General features: G+C 35.5%; 1 protein-coding gene and 1 long non-coding RNA gene across 2 annotated transcripts in view; one reads left to right on the top strand and one right to left on the bottom strand.

Annotated features, from left to right (window-relative positions):
- The window catches only part of LOC136031854 (uncharacterized), a 98,736-nt gene that overhangs the window by 11,921 nt on the left and 69,419 nt on the right, over positions 1–17,396 (bottom strand). The gene's annotated exons all lie outside the window — the stretch shown is intronic.
- LOC136031623 (trypsin-1-like) overlaps positions 1–17,396 on the top strand; it is a 79,140-nt gene that overhangs the window by 1,488 nt on the left and 60,256 nt on the right. Inside the window, exon 2 of the mRNA XM_065711261.1 lies at positions 2,088–2,282. Coding sequence (XP_065567333.1) covers positions 2,088–2,282 — 195 coding nt within the window. The remainder of the gene's footprint in view (positions 1–2,087; positions 2,283–17,396) is intronic.

Genomic DNA, 17,396 nt, shown 5'->3' with positions numbered 1-17,396 from the left:
TGGAATCTTGCTCATATGTAGGTTTTATAAGAAATTTATACAAAATTGAATAATACATTAGATGAAGTTATGCTAGAAATGAATTTTATTGCGGGCAAAAAGCACCAAAACACTTCTGCGTTTGAGAAAAGCACCAAAATTGGCTGAGATGTACTTTCAAGCAAGCTCTTTAATATGGCTTGATTACACAAGCAAAATGTTTCCTCGGAGCACCGCTAGGTGGCTTGAAATCCAAGATGGCGGACGAAAATACGAGTTTGTCAAAATCAGAAGACATGACCGCTCAAATAGGCTAGTATAGGGTAATCGATGGCACAGGTTCCGAATATGAGTTTAAAAATAACCTAATTTACTCCAACTAATTTTAGAATCCAAGCGGACCAACGGTACAACTAAGGTATATTTATGTGCATATACGTAAGTTTTCAGACTCCGACAAATTTTAGAACCCAAGCGGATCAACGGTACAACTAAGGCATATTTATGTGCATATACGTAAGTTTTCAGACTCCGACAAATTTTAGAACCCAAGCGGATCAACGGTACAACTAAGGCATATTTATGTGCATATACGTACGTTTTCAGACTCCAACTAATTTTAGAACCCAAGCGGATTAACGGTACAACTAAGGTATATTTATGTGCATATACGTAAGTTTTCAGACTCCGACAAATTTTAGAACCCAAGCGGATCAACGGTACAACTAAGGTATATTTATGTGCATATACGTACGTTTTCAGACTCCAACTAATTTTAGAACCCAAGCGGATTAACGGTACAACTAAGGCATATTTATGTGCATATACGTAAGTTTTCAGACTCCGACAAATTTTAGAACCCAAGCGGATTAACGGTACAACTAAGGTATATTTATGTGCATATACGTAAGTTTTCAGACTCCGACAAATTTTAGAACCCAAGCGGATCAACGGTACAACTAAGGTATATTTATGTGCATATACGTAAGTTTTCAGACTCCAACTAATTTTAGAACCCAAGCGGATCAACGGTACAACTAAGGTATATTTATGTGCATATACGTAAGTTTTCAGACTCCAACTAATTTTAGAATCCAAGCGGACTAAGGGTACAACTAAGGTAAATTTATGTGCATATACGTAAGTTTTCAGACTCCGACAAATTTTAGAACCCAAGCGGATCAACGGTACAACTAAGGCATATTTATGTGCATATACGTACGTTTTCAGACTCCAACTAATTTTAGAACCCAAGCGGATTAACGGTACAACTAAGGTATATTTATGTGCATATACGTAAGTTTTCATACTCCAACAAATTTAAGAACCCAAGCGGACCAACGGTGCAACTAAGGCATATTTATGTGCATACACGTACGTTTTCAGATTCCAACTAATTTTAGAACCCAAGCGGATCAACGGTACAACTAAGGTATATTTATGTGCACATACGTGCGTTTTCAGATTCCAATTAATTTTAGGACCCAAGCAGCACCGTTAGAAATAATTCAATTATTTATTCGTTTCTTTTCAACGGCGATAAGTCAAATTTAGTTCTTTTGCTTTTATTTCAACAAAATGTAGATTAACATTGTTAAAGTAATCGATAATTTTGTTACTCAGCAAAATAAAAACTTAGCAGCGAAAGACGATGTCCCGCCTGTTTACTTTTAAATATAATGAATTGGAATCAATAGAGAAGGTGTTTGGCTGTTAAACCTTCCAATTTTAGGGATTTTAATATTTTTAGTGTTTAAATTTCCATTTTTTTTCAAAGAATATATCCTACAAAGTGTTTAGTTGAACTTTCATTTTTTTTTCAATACATTCCCTTCGTTTGTCAAGTACATTAGGAAGTATCAAAGAAACGAACTAAATCAGAAATACAAAATTCTGAAGATTGAAAATGCTGAAGATTTAAACCTGAATTTGTTTGACATTGCTTCTTTGTAAAACAATTAAATATCAAAGCTTACGCAAATTAGCTTTGCTATAATGTCTCAGTACTGCTTTCTTGAATAATTAATAATCAGACATCTTGTAAAAAAAAAGAAAAAAAGGATGGGAATAGGAATCCATGTACGTTATGAAAACAAATGCATATTCAGTATTTGCTCAAGATAGACAACTTCTTATCTTCCAAAAAAAATTTTCAGTACAAAGGAGTCTTAATGACAATGCAATTAAAGTCCTTGATTATTTTAATTGTTTGCCTTCTATGGCCTCTATTTGCAGATTGTATTCCGTTGCAGGAAAAAATCGTTGGAGGAGTTGAGGCAGCCCAAGGGGAGTTTCCATTTCTTGTAAGTTTTAGAGTGCATATTAAGTAGACTTATGTAGCTTAAATTTCTTTCATATACATGTTTTCTAATATGTGTTTTTTTTTGTAACTTCAGTTGCATTACCAGAATCAGAGAGAACAGTGTAAAACCTAATCGGGTTTCAGAACAACAAAACAAAATTAATAGAGCTTATGATTTTGTATTTTTATTTTGCTTAATTTAATTTGTTTTATACTTTTACAATACGTATATCAAACCCTAAGACAACTGGATTAATTTTTTTCAGGAGGAACGGAGAGAGAGGAGAAATTTTAAAGTATCTCTATTTTTGTCATCAGACAAATTTTGAAAAACCCTTAAGCTTTGTTTTTCGAAGTATGTCTAATAGGCATTTTCTGACGCTGGTTAATTTCTTACATGCTTGCCTATTAAATGCCTATATTAATTTTTGAGCTCTGTGTTTCAATTAATGAACTAAAACCCACTATTAAGTTTTCAGGTGGCAAATCAAACACCAAGTCTGGAATAAATCCTCATCACTGTTTGCCTTACGATACTAGCTTGACACTTGAAGATAAATTCCTGAATGATCCTTTAACAAGAGACATATCTAAAAAGGGATTATGTTTACACATATGTAGTTTGAGGGATAAAAGGCTCTGGTCCTACGGAGGTGCCTTGGAGTCTCCACACAAGAAATTTCTCGCAAACTCTAACGGTTATTGGAAGCTTTTCAATAAACATGTCAGTTAAACGATTTATTTTGTCCCTAATGATCTTCGAATAATACGAAGTCGAAAAAAATCTAACTTATTCATGTGTACCCAGTCTTTGATATCAAAAAGATAAAAATCCTTACTTTTTTATACTGGCCTCGTCGGTCGCTTCAAGCATCGCAGGACATCAAACCACCCACTGATCACTATTTGTGTTGCGGAGCAACGGTACTGCTTTTGCAACTGTTCTTTTTTTTGCGTTTCTCATGACCAGTGGTTTGTAGCTACAAAGTGATAAGAGATACAAGCTGGAAATATTTCTTGGGTGTGGAAACCGTGAAACCGGGGGAAAAAAGCGAAGCTCACTAAAATTCCAGTAGTTTTCCAGTCAAAAGGGAAATATTTTTCCATCATGATTTACATGCTGCCAAAACAAAACTATCCTAACTGGAAAACTAAACTCTTTTCAGAAAAGTGTTATGTCGTACTCTTGCAGAAAATTAAATTATTTCTCTGAGAACCGGAGAAAAAATCCCGATCTTGATCTTCTAAAAACTTGAGCTAAAATTGTTTCTCCAAAAATGAAATTCCATCAGCGACTGTTTCTAACTTCGGATACTGACAGAACTTCATATTGTTTCTTCGGAATCATAGGCAAACTTCCTGCATCCCTCATAAATTTTTGGGAAATATTATCGTTCCTTCTGTTCGACAGAAGTTCTAGTTTCTTCATAATTCTCTAAAACTCTTGATTTTTATGTTGATTATATCTTAGACGTATAATTCCATGAAAAGTAAGCAACAAGACGTGTACTCTTCTATATCCGAAAATGAAATGTGCACAAAGAAATTAATTGCTACAGATGTCATTGTGCATCAATTTCCTTGATCGTGGTAACAATTTTTCTAGACAAGTTAGGCTGGTTTTCCCAACTCAAATAGACAGATCTTGATCTTTAAGAACTAAAGTTTATATTTTTTTTTCCTTAAATAAAAATCCTTCTTTGACTTTTTCTATTTTGAAGCTTTGATTCTTCAGATTCCCAGATTTTTCCATTCTTCATTTTTCCATTCTTCCATTTTCCATTTTCCATTCTTCAGATTTTGTCGAAGGAAAAGGCCTTAGCTTCAAAGTTTAGCTATTTGTAAATCATGCAACATTGAAAGCAGATAGAATTCTATATCTCTGGCAATCTAAGCAAAATTTCGGCATCTCTCGTAAATTTTTGAGATCCTGATAGTACTGGAAATCCTGATTTAAAAAAAGAAGTTGTGATCTTTACTTTTTCAAAAATATCTAATTTTAGTGTTTATTATATTTTAGAGATTTAATCCATGAAAACTAAATAAGAAGATATGCACTCTTCTACAATTATATCTGAAAATGAGCCGCACGCTAAGAAATAAAAGTCTCCACCACAGGTCTTTCACGGATATTCATTAAAGAAAGTAAATAGTTAACAGGTTTAATAGGAAAAAAGAGGATACAGAGCTTGACGCTTAATTCTTACACAAAGAACTTATTTCAGAAGTTCTTTGCTCGCACGTTGACCCTACAAATAGTAAGTCGCAATAATCATAACGTATCTGGAAACGTGATACGGGAGCATACACATTTATCATCCGTCAGATATAGTTGGATGTGGTGCTTCACAACTGTGACTCATAGATCACACTTGCTGCAGCACTCCACGGAGCCTTGTCACCGAAGGTCTAGTTCTTTCTCCAGGCCCCCGGTGGTCCATAATTCTAGATCGCAATCTGATAATTGAAACTGAGAAAATACATAAGGCTTTTCAAGTGCTTTATGAAAATTTTACTTTTGTTTGTGAAATCATTGGTCCTTTTGGCATGCATAAGCTTTTAGAGCTCATAGGCCTACGCGTGGCATCAAAATTGGACAAAAAGGAGCCAAAAATGTACAAAAGGTCATAAAGATTGCATAAATGTAACCAAAATTGCTCCATTTGTGACCCAGATTTTTTTGTGGATCTGAGATCCCACCATATGAAGCTGACAATAGCAATATTGGAGCCGAGATAATTGGCAATGCAATAGCGCTGCCCAAGTAAAGAGTGAATTGGCGTCATTGTATTGTTTTTACCACGCCACCTCGTATTGAGAAACTCGTCTTAGAGACTTTGCAGGTGGCATATTCGATTTGAAATTGAAAGGTCTAGTGCCCTTTTATTAGTCAAGAATGATTGAAAGAGCAACCTCTCACTTACTTATTAGTTGCACCTCCTTATTCAGCCCCCTGATACATCCGACCAAATTTTGAGACGACCATTTTATTCAAAAAAGTTGAAACATTCAATCATTCTGCCTCCGAGAATAGCATATCCGTTAATAGCCCCTGGACTAGGGGCTGTAAATTATGCAAATTGCCCAATGTATACGCATAAGCTTTATTATGTGGGAGACGGAGGATGTTTGATCCTGGGTGCCTGAAAAGGCTAAAGGTGATAAGGTGAAACCTAAAGTAATGTCGAGGGGGATATTGACATAAATCAAAAGAAACTTTGTACATCCATGCTGTCAAAAAGGCGTACCACCAAAATCTTAAAAATGGCTAAGAGCTCTAAAAAGAAAACTTTCAAGGAATGTTGAGAGAGACGGTCAACTAAATCGGAAGACACTATATATATTGAAATTGTTGGTAGATAATCTCTAACATCTCAGGAACGGCTAAGGGTATTAACTTGAATCTTTCAGGGCATGTTGAGGGAGATGATGAACCAGATCAACAGAGACTATGTACATCCAGGCTGTCATAAGGGCGTATTTACAGTATCTCAGGAATAGCTAAAGGTTTTAAATTGAAGAATTCAAGGCGCGTTGAGGAGGACGTTGAACTAGATAATAAGAAACTATGTGCATACAGGTTGTAAAAGGGATGTATGTGCAATATTCAGAAGTGACAAAGGGTATCAAGCTGATACTTTCAAAGAATGATGAGGGAATGTTGAACTGAAGCAAAGGACTATCTGCATCCAGGTTGTCAAAAGGGTATATCTGCAAAAGCTAATGAATGGCTAAGGGTATCGACTTGAAACCCCAAGGAAATCCTGAGGGGGAGGTCGAAAAAAATGAAAATGTACTGTGTGCATCTAGGCTATTAAAAAGGTGTACCTGGAAAATGTAAGGAACAGCAATGGTATTAAGCTGAAACTTTCAGGTAATGTCAAGCGGAACGTTAAACAAAATCGAAAGGAATGTTTGAATTCGTGTGGTTAGAAACTTGTATCTGTAATATCTTAGGGAAGGTTAAGGGCATTAACTGCACACTTCTATGAAACGTTGACAGGGATTCTAAAATAAATCAAAAGACGCTATGTGCTTCCAGGTTGTCAAAAGGGCGTACTTGCAATATATCAGGAACATCTAAGAATTTTAAGTTGAAACTTACAAAGCCTGTTGAGAAGGATGCTGAGCTACATCAAAACTTATTATGTGCATCCAGTTTTTCCAAAGAACATATCTGCAATATCTTAGTAACAGCTAGTGTCTATTGTTAAAAATTTCAGGAAATTTGATGGGTATCGGACTTAAGTAAAAGACACTCCGGCCCTTTTTTGTCAGATATATGTCCTTTTTTCTTTGCTTCTTTAGTTAATTTGATTTATTTTCACCCTGGAATTCCCTTTTTGCTTGTAATCCTTGGTTTTCTCTTTATAGCAATTAAGTTAAAAAAAAAAAAATTCCGAAAAAGGATTTTTCTAAAGAAAAGTAAAGGCAGTATAAAGCTTACGATCAGAAGGAATAGAAACCTACTATAACTGAAACTCAAAACAACCAGAAATTACTATTAAATAATAAATGAAACGCAAAACGAACAGAAATCAAACAACCAATCATAGCAAAAAACGTACAACAGGTACTAATATAAACAAATAAATAAATAAACATAAAAACGAGCAAAGTTTGAGTTGAATACGTAAATCAAGCTTAAAACGAACAAAATTATTTTGTTATGGAGGCATAAATGAAACCCAAAACGAATAAAAATTAAATACATAATTATACCAAACTAACAAACAATAGTTACTAATATAAATGAGTAAATAAATGTTAAAAGGAGTGAAACTTAAATTGGATATGCAAAGACAGTTTGAAAAGATCAAAAATCTCTACAAGGAAGAGTTTGGATTCTACCTAAAGCCTACTGCGTCATTGGTGCTTCACTGAAGACGAACTATATTACAAATATTTTCTTTTGTACTTATTACAACAAACACTAAAATTCCAGTAAAATTAAATTTTAAACTGATGAGCTTTCAGCAATTGATATCATTACATATAAAATGTTTAGTTTAATTTTATTAGTTCTTTCCAAGACTGTTCAAGACGAATGAAGCTTCACTACAAACAAGAGTTTGGATACTGCCTCCCTCCCTAACTTTAAAATTATAAAGCCTTATATGCCATTGGTGCTTTACTGGAAAATATTATATTACAATTTTTTTCTTTTCGAGTTATTACAACATTGAAAATGAAAATAAAATTACAGTTAAATAAAATTTCGAACTGATGACCTTTCAAGAATTAGTAGCATTATATATCACTCCCTGAAGACAATTGCGGTCTAACAACCAATCCTTAATGCAATTCTCAATTGTCTTTGAATTCTGTTCTACCGATTATCATAATCAAAAAGAAGGTAAATTAATTTGCAGAACTTTGTAGCCACTTATGTAAGAGAACAATAATCCTAAGTTAGAGAATTGGTTATTCAAGTAAGAGAATGATACTTTTACCGTTTTGGAAACGGGCCGTACCAATACTCTGGTTTGTAGTTAAGACACCATTCATTAGAAGTACATAATCCCAAATCTTTCGGAAAGAACTGGGAAAAAAACTTCAGACAGTTTTTTAATTAATTTTTGTTCGTTTTTGATTGGAAAAAGTATCAAGTTCTTGATAAAACTACTTATTTCAAAATAAGATTTTTCAACATCAAACTTTCATTGAAGTATCAAAACTAGTATTAAAGTAACAATATCAAAGTACTAAAGTATCAAAGTAAAGAAAGGATCTAAGTTAACAAGGTATCAAACTAAACAAAGTATCAACCCTGCGCATAGCTTAAAATGCCTGTCCTCTGGCTCTGGGGGGTTGTGTCGACACCTGAGTTTTTTTATCTGACTTTTGAACTATTTTTAACAAAATGGTTATCTCAAAAATTCATGGGATCTTTGAGCTATTTTGAACAAAATGGCTATCTCAAAATTTTATCGGATGCATTTGGGAAAAAAGGCTAAGGAAGGGGGGGATGCTTACCCTCCGATCATTATTGACTCTTAAAAAGGGCACTAGAACTTCTGATTTCCAATCGAATGAGCCCCCTAGAAAGTTTAAGCGATAACCCCTTCCATTTGACGTGCCTCTGGGGGACAAAATAATAAAGCATTAGAGCCGTATGACCTTTGCTATAGGCAACGGTCTAGTGTTGCCTCTGATAATTACAGTGTTTCCTTTCAATCCCGTAGACCGAAAAATTAGCCAGACGGTATCTGGAATAGGACCACCCTCCTCGCTAAAAGACACTGTCTGTGTCCAGGTTGTCACTAGGGTATATCTTTAACCTCATGGGAGAGGCTAAGTGCATTAAATTGAAACTGTCAGACTATGTTGAAATAATTCAAAAGATACTACTTGTATTCAGGCTGTCAACATAATGTATTTATAACATATATGAAGCGGCTAAGCATATTAAGTTGAAACTTTCAGGGGGTTTGAATTTAAAATTAGTTTTTGTGCTTTTTAGTTAGGTTTTCTTATAAGCTTATTAAAGGAATGTTTCTAAAGTTTGTTTTTGTTTTTCGGCTTATAAATAAGATTTGGCTTGTTACTCAGACAACATTTTGAAAATTTTACACTAATTTTACTATAAGACTTTAGATGGGTGGGTACTGGGAATATTATTCAAATAGAATGCTGGAAAATCTGCTTGATGTTTAACCTTCTTTAGTTTGGCCTTATTCAAATAAATGCTTGAAAATATACATGATGTTTGGCCTTCTTTAGCGGATGAAGCCATCCTGCCCCCCCCCCCCTGTGTTACAACCTTGAATATTCACAAACGTTGATAAACCACTTCATTGTAAGATTCCCTTCGCGTTGTCTTTTGTTTTGACTGTTTGATTGCTTAAACAAATGCATTTTGAGCTTATATATAAAAAGATTGCTGATATTTTGTTTAAGAATCCAAACTAAAATAGGAAGTACAAAATCAGTGTTAGCAGATTTTGGCCAAGGTTCCCCAGGATCTGAAACTTTATTGGGGCTTCTTTATTGCCTAAAATTTTAAGCCGATCGATATAAAAAACAAAAATACAAATCTTCAAGTAAGAATAACATTTTCTTTAATAAAATCTCATTTTCAACAAACATTCATTGTCTTTGGAAAGCTCCTCTAAGTTTAATATCTACTTGATTCCTTCTTACAACATTACCTCTGTCCCCGAAATATTGCAGCAAAGCTATTCTGACAAAATGGATACAAATAGTTTTTTTTTTATTTTGGTTAATATTGCCCTTAACATACCCCCGAAGTTTCCACTTAAAACCTAAGCAGTTCCTGAGATACTACAAACACATCCATTTGACAACTTGGATATACGCAGTGTTTAGTTCAACATCCATCAACATTCTCGATTAAAAAGCTGTTCGTGATATATTGAAGATGCATCCTTTTGATAAACTGGATGCTCGTGATATGCTTTATTTAATTGAACGTCCCGTTGAAAGTTTCATCTTGAAACCCTTAGCCATTCCTGAGATATTGCAGATACGTTCTTTTAACAGCCAGAAAACATAAAGTGTCTTTTAACTCAGTTCATCCCCTGGAAGTTCCAGCTTCATACCCTTAGCCATTCCTAGGGTATTGTAGGTACGCCCTTTTAACAATCTGGATGCACGGAGTGTCTTTTGATTTAGTTTGATACCCCCTCAGCTATCCTTGAAAGTTTCAAGTTAATTCTCTAAGCCGTTCCTGGGATAATTCAGATACGCTTTTTTGACAACCAGGATAAACATAGTGCCTTTCATTTTAGTTTACCCCTGTAAGTTTTAACTTCACACTGTTGGCCATTCTTGGGATATTGCAAATATGCCCTTTTAACAGCCTGGATGCAAGGATTATCGTTTCATTAAGTTCAATAAAATAAAAATAAAACAAGTTTTTTTAAATGAAAGTAAGGAGCCACATTAAAACTTAAAACGAACAGAAATTACTCCGCATACGAAAGGGGCTTTTCCTCCTCAACGCCCCGCTCTTTAGGCTAAAGTTTGACTCTTTCTCTTAACTCTACTTTTTAAAACAGTAAGAAAGTTTAGCGTAAAGAGCGGGGCGTTGAGGAGGAAAAGCCCCTTTCGTATACGGAGTAATTTCTGTTCGTTTTAAGTTTTAATGTTGCTCCTTACTTTCACTTAAAAAACGTGTTTTTTTATTTAATTTCTGGACGTTTTTGAATTAATGCATGTTTTGATCTTGGCTCTCCGCACATAAATAATTAAAACAAAATTTGCATATTAATTAATTGCAATTAATCGGAAGATTTTGAGAAAGAAGGAGTGAGGAAGGAGGCCTAGTTCCCCTCCAATTTTTTGATTACTCAAAAGGCAACTAGAACTTTTAATTTTTTACAAACGTTTTCATTGGTAAAAATTATACGTAACTTACGAATTAACTTACGTAACGAACTTCTATATTCGTATGTTTTTATTGCGTATATGAGGGGGTGTCGATACCTCGCTCTTTACACTAAAGCTTAAATGTCTCAATTCCTTAAGAATGACCTCTGAATCACAAAGGCCGTAGAATAAATAGCTGCAATTACTAAAAATGCTTTAGCGTAAAGAGTGAGGTATAACGAGGAGGTGAACCCCTCATATGCGTAATAATTTTTGTTCGTTTTAAGTTTTAATGCTGCTCCTTACTTTCAGTAGAAGAAACTTTTCATATTTATTTTTTCATTGTTTTTTCAAATAATGCTAGAAAATCTTGCGCCCCCTTCATTGAAATTCTCTTTCCCCACGAGAAGTTCCTCCATGGAAATATCCTCCCACGTTACCCCCCTCATCAATTCTCCCCCTAAACCAACAGAATCCCCCTGAAAACGTCTGTACACTTCCCAGTAACCATTACTATATGTAAACACAGCTCAAAGTTTGTAACTTGCAGCCCCTCCCACGGGGACTGCGGGGGTGTAAGTCGTCCCTAAAGACATATTCATTAGATTTTTCAACTATGGTGAATAAAATGGCTATCTCAGAATTTTGATCCGGTGACTTTTGGGAAAAAATGAGCGTGGAAGGGGGCCTAGGTGCCCTCAAATTTTTTTGGTCACTTAAAAAGGGCACTAGAACTTTTAATTTCCGTTACAATGAGCCCTCTCGCGACATTCTAGGACCACTCAGTTGATACGATCACCCCCGGGAAAAAAAAAAACAAAAACCAAAAAACAAATAAACACGCATCCGTGATCTGTCTTCTGGCAAAAAATGCGAAATTCCACATTTTTGTGGATAGGCGTTTGAAACTTCTACATAAAGGTTCTCTAATACGTTGAATCTGATGGTGTGATTTTCGTTAAGATTGTATGACTTTTAGGGGGCGTTTCCCCCTATTTTCTAAAATGAGGCAAATTTTCTCAGGCTCGTAACTTTTGATGGGTATAACTGATCTTGATGAAACTTATATATTTAAAATCAGCTTTAAAATGCAATTATTTTGATGTAACTATTGGTATCAAAATTCCATTTTTTAGAGTTTCGGTTACTATTGAGCCGGGTCGCTCCTTACTAGAGTTCGTTACCACGAACTGTTTGATACCCTTTTCAACTTGAAAGTTTCAAGTTATGGCCCTTAGTAGTTCCTGGGATAGTGCATTTACACCTTTTTGACAACCTGGATGACCAGAGTTCCTTTTGACTTTGTTCAATCATCCTCTAATCGTTCTCAGGAAGTGTCAAGGCAATAACCTTAGCCGTTCCTTAGATATTACAGATACACCCTTTTGACGATATGGCTGCAGATTGCAACTTTTTATTTAGTTAGAAGTTAGAGCTTCTATACACTTAAAAGCTCTTGAGGTATTGAAGATACGCCCTTTTGACAACATAAATGCATGTAGTACCTTTTGGTTTAGTTCAGCATTCCCTTTAACATTTCGTGAAGGTTTCAACTGAATGCCCTTAGAAGTTCCTGAAACTTTGCAGGGAAGCCTTTTTGACAACCTAGATGCACATAGTATCTTTTGGCTTAGTTATAAACATGCCCTGAAAATTTAAGCTTAATACGATAAACGTTCCTGAGTTATTGCAGATATTATGTATTATGTATGCGTGCATCCTGTATGTATTCTGTGTCTTTTGATTGATTTCATCATCGCCCTGAACCTGCCCAAAAGTTTTTATTCATTACCCCTAGCTAACCGTGATATTTTGCATATGCACCCTTCTGACAACCTCGATGCAAGTAGTATTTTTTTTATTTAATTCAGTATGCCTGGAAATTTCAACTTAGTACCCGTAGCCGTTCCTGAAATATAGCAGATAAACCCTTTTGACAACATGGATTCACATGGCGTCTTTCGACTTTGTTCATCATGCCATTAAAGTTTCAACTTAATACTAATTGTCGCTACTGAGATAGTGTAGATATGTCCTTTTGACCACCCTGATACATGTAATGTCTTCTGATTTTTGACAACCCGGATATACACAGTGTCATGTGGTTTTGTTAAACAGCCCCTCATCATTACCTGAAAGCTTCAATTAAATATGCTTAGCGGTTCCTGAGACAATGCTGATGTGCCCTTTTGACAACCTGGATGTGTAAAGTGTCCTTTGATTTAGCTGAACACACTTCAGAAATTTCAGCTTGATGCACCAAACCATTCCTTAGATATTGTAGATATATTGCTTTGACATCCTTGATGCACATAGTGTCTCTTTGTTTAGTTCTGCTTTTACACAAAGTGGACTAGGAAAAATACAAGAGCTAAGAGTTCATTTGGCACTTGTGATGAGGTCGGAAGAGCTAAGAGCCAAAAGCTCATATGGCATGAACTCTAGCAAAATTCTAAGAAGCAATAGATTGATTTAAAAGCAAAATCAGAGGCTTAATGCCGGTCGGGTTTTGAATAAAAGCTCTGAGACACGAGGTCCTTCTAAACATCAAAATTTATTAAGATCCGATCACCCACTCGTAAGTTACAAATACTTCATTTTTTCTCTCCCTTCAGCCCCCCATATGGTCGAATCGGGGAAAACGACTTTATCAAGTCAATTTGTGCAGGTCCCTGACACACTTACCAATTTTCATCGTCCTAGCACGTCCAGAAGCACCGAACTTGCCAAAGCACTCGATCCCCTAACTCCCTCAAAGAGAGCGGATCCAGTCCGGTTACGTCAATCACGCATCTACGACATTTGCTTATTCTACCCACCAAGTTTCATCCTGATCTCACTACTCTAAGCGTTTCCCAAGATTTCACTCAAGTTTCCTCCAATTTTACCAGATCTGGTCGGGGTTTTGAAAAAGAGCTCTGAGACATGAGTTCCTTCCAAATTTCAAATTTCATTTAGATTCGGTAACCCGTTCTTAAGTTAAAAATACCTCAATTATTCTAATTTTTCTGAATTAACACCCCCCCATTCCTCCAAAGAAATCGGATTCATTCCGGTTATGTCAATCACGTATCTAGGACTTGTGCTTATTCTCCCCCCCCCAAGTTTCATCCCGATCTCTCCACTCAAAGCGTTTTTCAAGATTTCCCGTTCCCCCCTCAAACTCTCCCAATATCACCGGATACGGTCCGGATTTAAAATAAGAGCCTTGAGACACGAAGTACTTCTAAATATCAAATTTCATTCAAGATCTGATACACCGTTTGTAAGTTGCAAATGCCTCATTTTTTCTAATTTTTCTGAATTACCTCCCCCTCCCAACTCCCCCAAAGAAAGTGGATCCGTTCCGGTTACGTCAATCACGTATCTAGGACTTGTGCTTATTCTTCCCGCCAAGTTTCATCCTGATCTCGCCACTCTAAGCGTTTTCGAAGATTCCCCTCCCCCAACTCCCTCCAATGACACTGGATCTGCTAAAATAAGTGAGTTACGAGGTCCTTCTATTCAGGACATTTTACTAAGATCCGATCACTCTTTCGTAAGTTAAAAATACCTCATTTCTTCTAATTTTTCAGAATTAACCCTCCCCCTCACGTATCTAGGACTTCTGCTTATTTTTCTCACCAAGTTTATCAGAACCCTCCACTCTAAGCGTTTCCCAAGATTTTAGGCTTCCCTCTCCAACTCCCCTCAATGTCACCGGATCCGGTCGGGATTTGACATAAGAGCTCTTAGGCACGATGCTCTTATAAATATCAAAATTCATTAAGGTCCGATCAGCCTTTCTTAACCTAAAAATACCTCATTTTTTCAATTTTTCCGAATTAACCCCCCCCCCCCCAGATGGTCAAATCGGAGAAATGATTCATCGTTCTAGCTTATCTGGAAGTGCCTAAACTAGCAAAACCTGAAATGACAGACCGACAGATAGACAGAACGACAGAATTTGTGATCGCTTTATGTCGTTTGGTAAATATCAAGTGCCATAAAAATTGAAACCATATCTTTCTTCATTTAGGCAGAGACTGTGATAGGTAATCAAATAAATTTTTAACTGCTGATACGCACTTAAGTATTATCAGAAATGAAAAAAAAAGTTTTTTTTTAACTGAAAGTGAGGAGCGAAATTAAAACTTAAAACAAACAGCAATTATTCCGTATAAAGTGGCTGTCCCCTCCTCAACACCTCACTCTTTCAGCTATTTTTTTTTGTTTTAAAAAGTAGAGTTGTGAGAAAGACTCAAACTGTAGCTTATAGAGCGGGACGTTGAGGAAGGGACAGCCCCTTTCATATACGGAATGATTTCTGTTCGTTTTAAGTTTTAATGTTGCTCATTACTTTCAGCTAAAATCTGAAAGTTTTGAATTAATGCAGGTTTTGGTTTTGGCTCACCATACATGAATAATTAAAACAAAATTTGCATTTTGATCTTTCTTTTTTTGGCTAAATAGCTTCCTAAGTTATAATCGGATGATTTTGGGAAAACAGGGACGGGTGAGGGGGTCTAGTTGCCCTCCAATTTTTTGTAACTTAAAAAGGTCACTAGAACTTTAAATTTCATTTAGGAACGTTTTTATTAGTAAATAAATATACATAACTCAAAAATTAAGCTACGTAACGAAGTTCTGTATTCGTATATTTTTATTATGTATATGAGGGGGTTCGCCCCTCGTCTGTTACTTGCTCTTTTGCGCGTAAGTTCGAATTTTGTTCCAATTTTTTAAGAATGGCCCCTGAATCATAAACGCCATTTATTTAGAATAAATAGCTCTTTTGATATTACTAATAATACTTTAGCGTAAAGATTGAGGTATTGAGGAGGGGACGAGCCCCCTCATATACGTAACAATTTCTCTTCGCTTTAAATTTTAACGTTGCTCCTTACTTTCAGTTGTAAAACTTGTTATTTTATTTATTTTGCAAAGATTTTTGAATTAATGCAGGTTTTGATTTTGGCTCACCGTACATGAATAATAAATATGCATATTAATTTTGTATTTTTTGGCTAAATGGTTTTTTCCAGGTTTCGATCACACGATTTTGAGAAAAAGGGGTGAGGGAGGGGACCAAGTTGCCCTCTAATTTTTGTGGTTACTTAAAAAGCTCACTAGAACTTTTAATTTTATTTACGACGTTCTTATTAGTAATAAATATTAGTAACTTACAAATTAACTTACGTAACGAACTTCTATATTCGGTTATTTTTGTTACGCATATGAGAGGCTTGACCCCTCGTCAATACCTCGCTCTTTAGACTAAAGTTCGATTTTTGCTCCAATTCTTCAAGAATGACCCCCTGAATCACAAAGGCCGTTTAATTTGAATAAATAGCTCTTTTAAATTATTAAAAACACTTTAGCGTAAAGAGTGATGTATTGAGGAGGCACAGCCCCCTCATATACGCTTCTCGTATAATTTCTGTTCGTTTTAAACTTTAATGTTGCTTCTTACTTTCAGTCGAAAAGACTTGTTTTTTATTTAATTTCTCATTGTTTTTAAATAATGCTTGAAAATCCAGCGCCCCCTTCAAGGAAATTCTCTTCCCCCATGATATATTCCTCCATGGAAAAGTTCTCTCACGCAACCCCTTTCCTCGAAAACCCCACCACCAGAAAAAATCCCCCCTGAAAACGTCAGTATACTTTCCAATAACCATTACTATGTGTAAACAATGGGCAGAGTTCATAACTTGCAGCCCTTCCCTTGGGGACTGTGGGGTATTAAATTCGTCCTAAAACACATAGCTATTAGATTTTGACTATGCTGAACAAAATGGCTATCTAAAAAAAAATTCAAAATTTTCCCTTTTGCCACATTTTAGGACCACTGGGTCGACATGATCACCCCAAGAAAAAAAAAAAAAAAAAAAAAAAAAACATGCATCCTTGATGTTTCTTCTGGCAGAAAATACAAAATTCCACATTTTTGCAGATGGGAGCTTGAAACCTGTATAGTAGGGTTCACTGATACGCTGAATCCGATGGTTTTATTTTTATTTAGATTCAATAACTTTTAGGGGGTGTTTCCCACTTTTTTCGAAATTAAGGCAAATTTTCTCAGGCTCGTAACTTTCCATGGGTAATACTAAACGTGATGAAACTTATATATTTAAAATCAGCATAAAAATAAGATTCTTTTGATGTATATATTGGTATAAAAAACCGATTTTTTTAGAGTTTCGGTTACTATTGAGCCGGGTCGCTCCTTACCTACAGTTCCTAACCAGCAACTATTTGATCAAGAGTTAAAAAAGCATAATATAAACTTCATTCAAATCTAGCTGTTACTTCCTATACTATGTAATAATTTAAGTGATGATGAGAGTTTATTAAGTTAGTTTATAGTCCCAACAAGGGGCGTTGTTTCAGTATTTTTATTTGGGGGGGGGGTGCCAAAAGGGGTCCATATCTGGAGAGTCGAGGGACATGGGATATTTATTGTTTTTTATCCAAATTATGGGGGACGGGTAGCTGCCCCTCCCTGCCCTATCCCCGACGACACCCCTGGTCCTCAAAATTTATTAGCACCTTCACTTCAAGTTTGTCTAAAAAATAATAATCTACAAGTCGCACTAAATGAAACGAATTCAAATCATATAAAAACATCCTAATGCTTGTTGTAAAAGGATCCTAAAGTGCCTTATGTTTCTGTTACAGGAAAAACCATATATTGTTTCAAAATTTTAATAAAATGTTATTTTTCAAAATTTTGTAAATTTAGGGAAAAATTATGAGTCAGTTTATATGAGCTAGTTTTATAGGCTGTGAAGTAATGATGCTTGTT

This window comes from Artemia franciscana, chromosome 10 (genome assembly GCF_032884065.1).
Source record: "Artemia franciscana chromosome 10, ASM3288406v1, whole genome shotgun sequence".
NCBI lineage: Eukaryota > Metazoa > Arthropoda > Branchiopoda > Anostraca > Artemiidae > Artemia > Artemia franciscana.
This window is presented reverse-complemented; position numbering and strand designations above follow the sequence as displayed.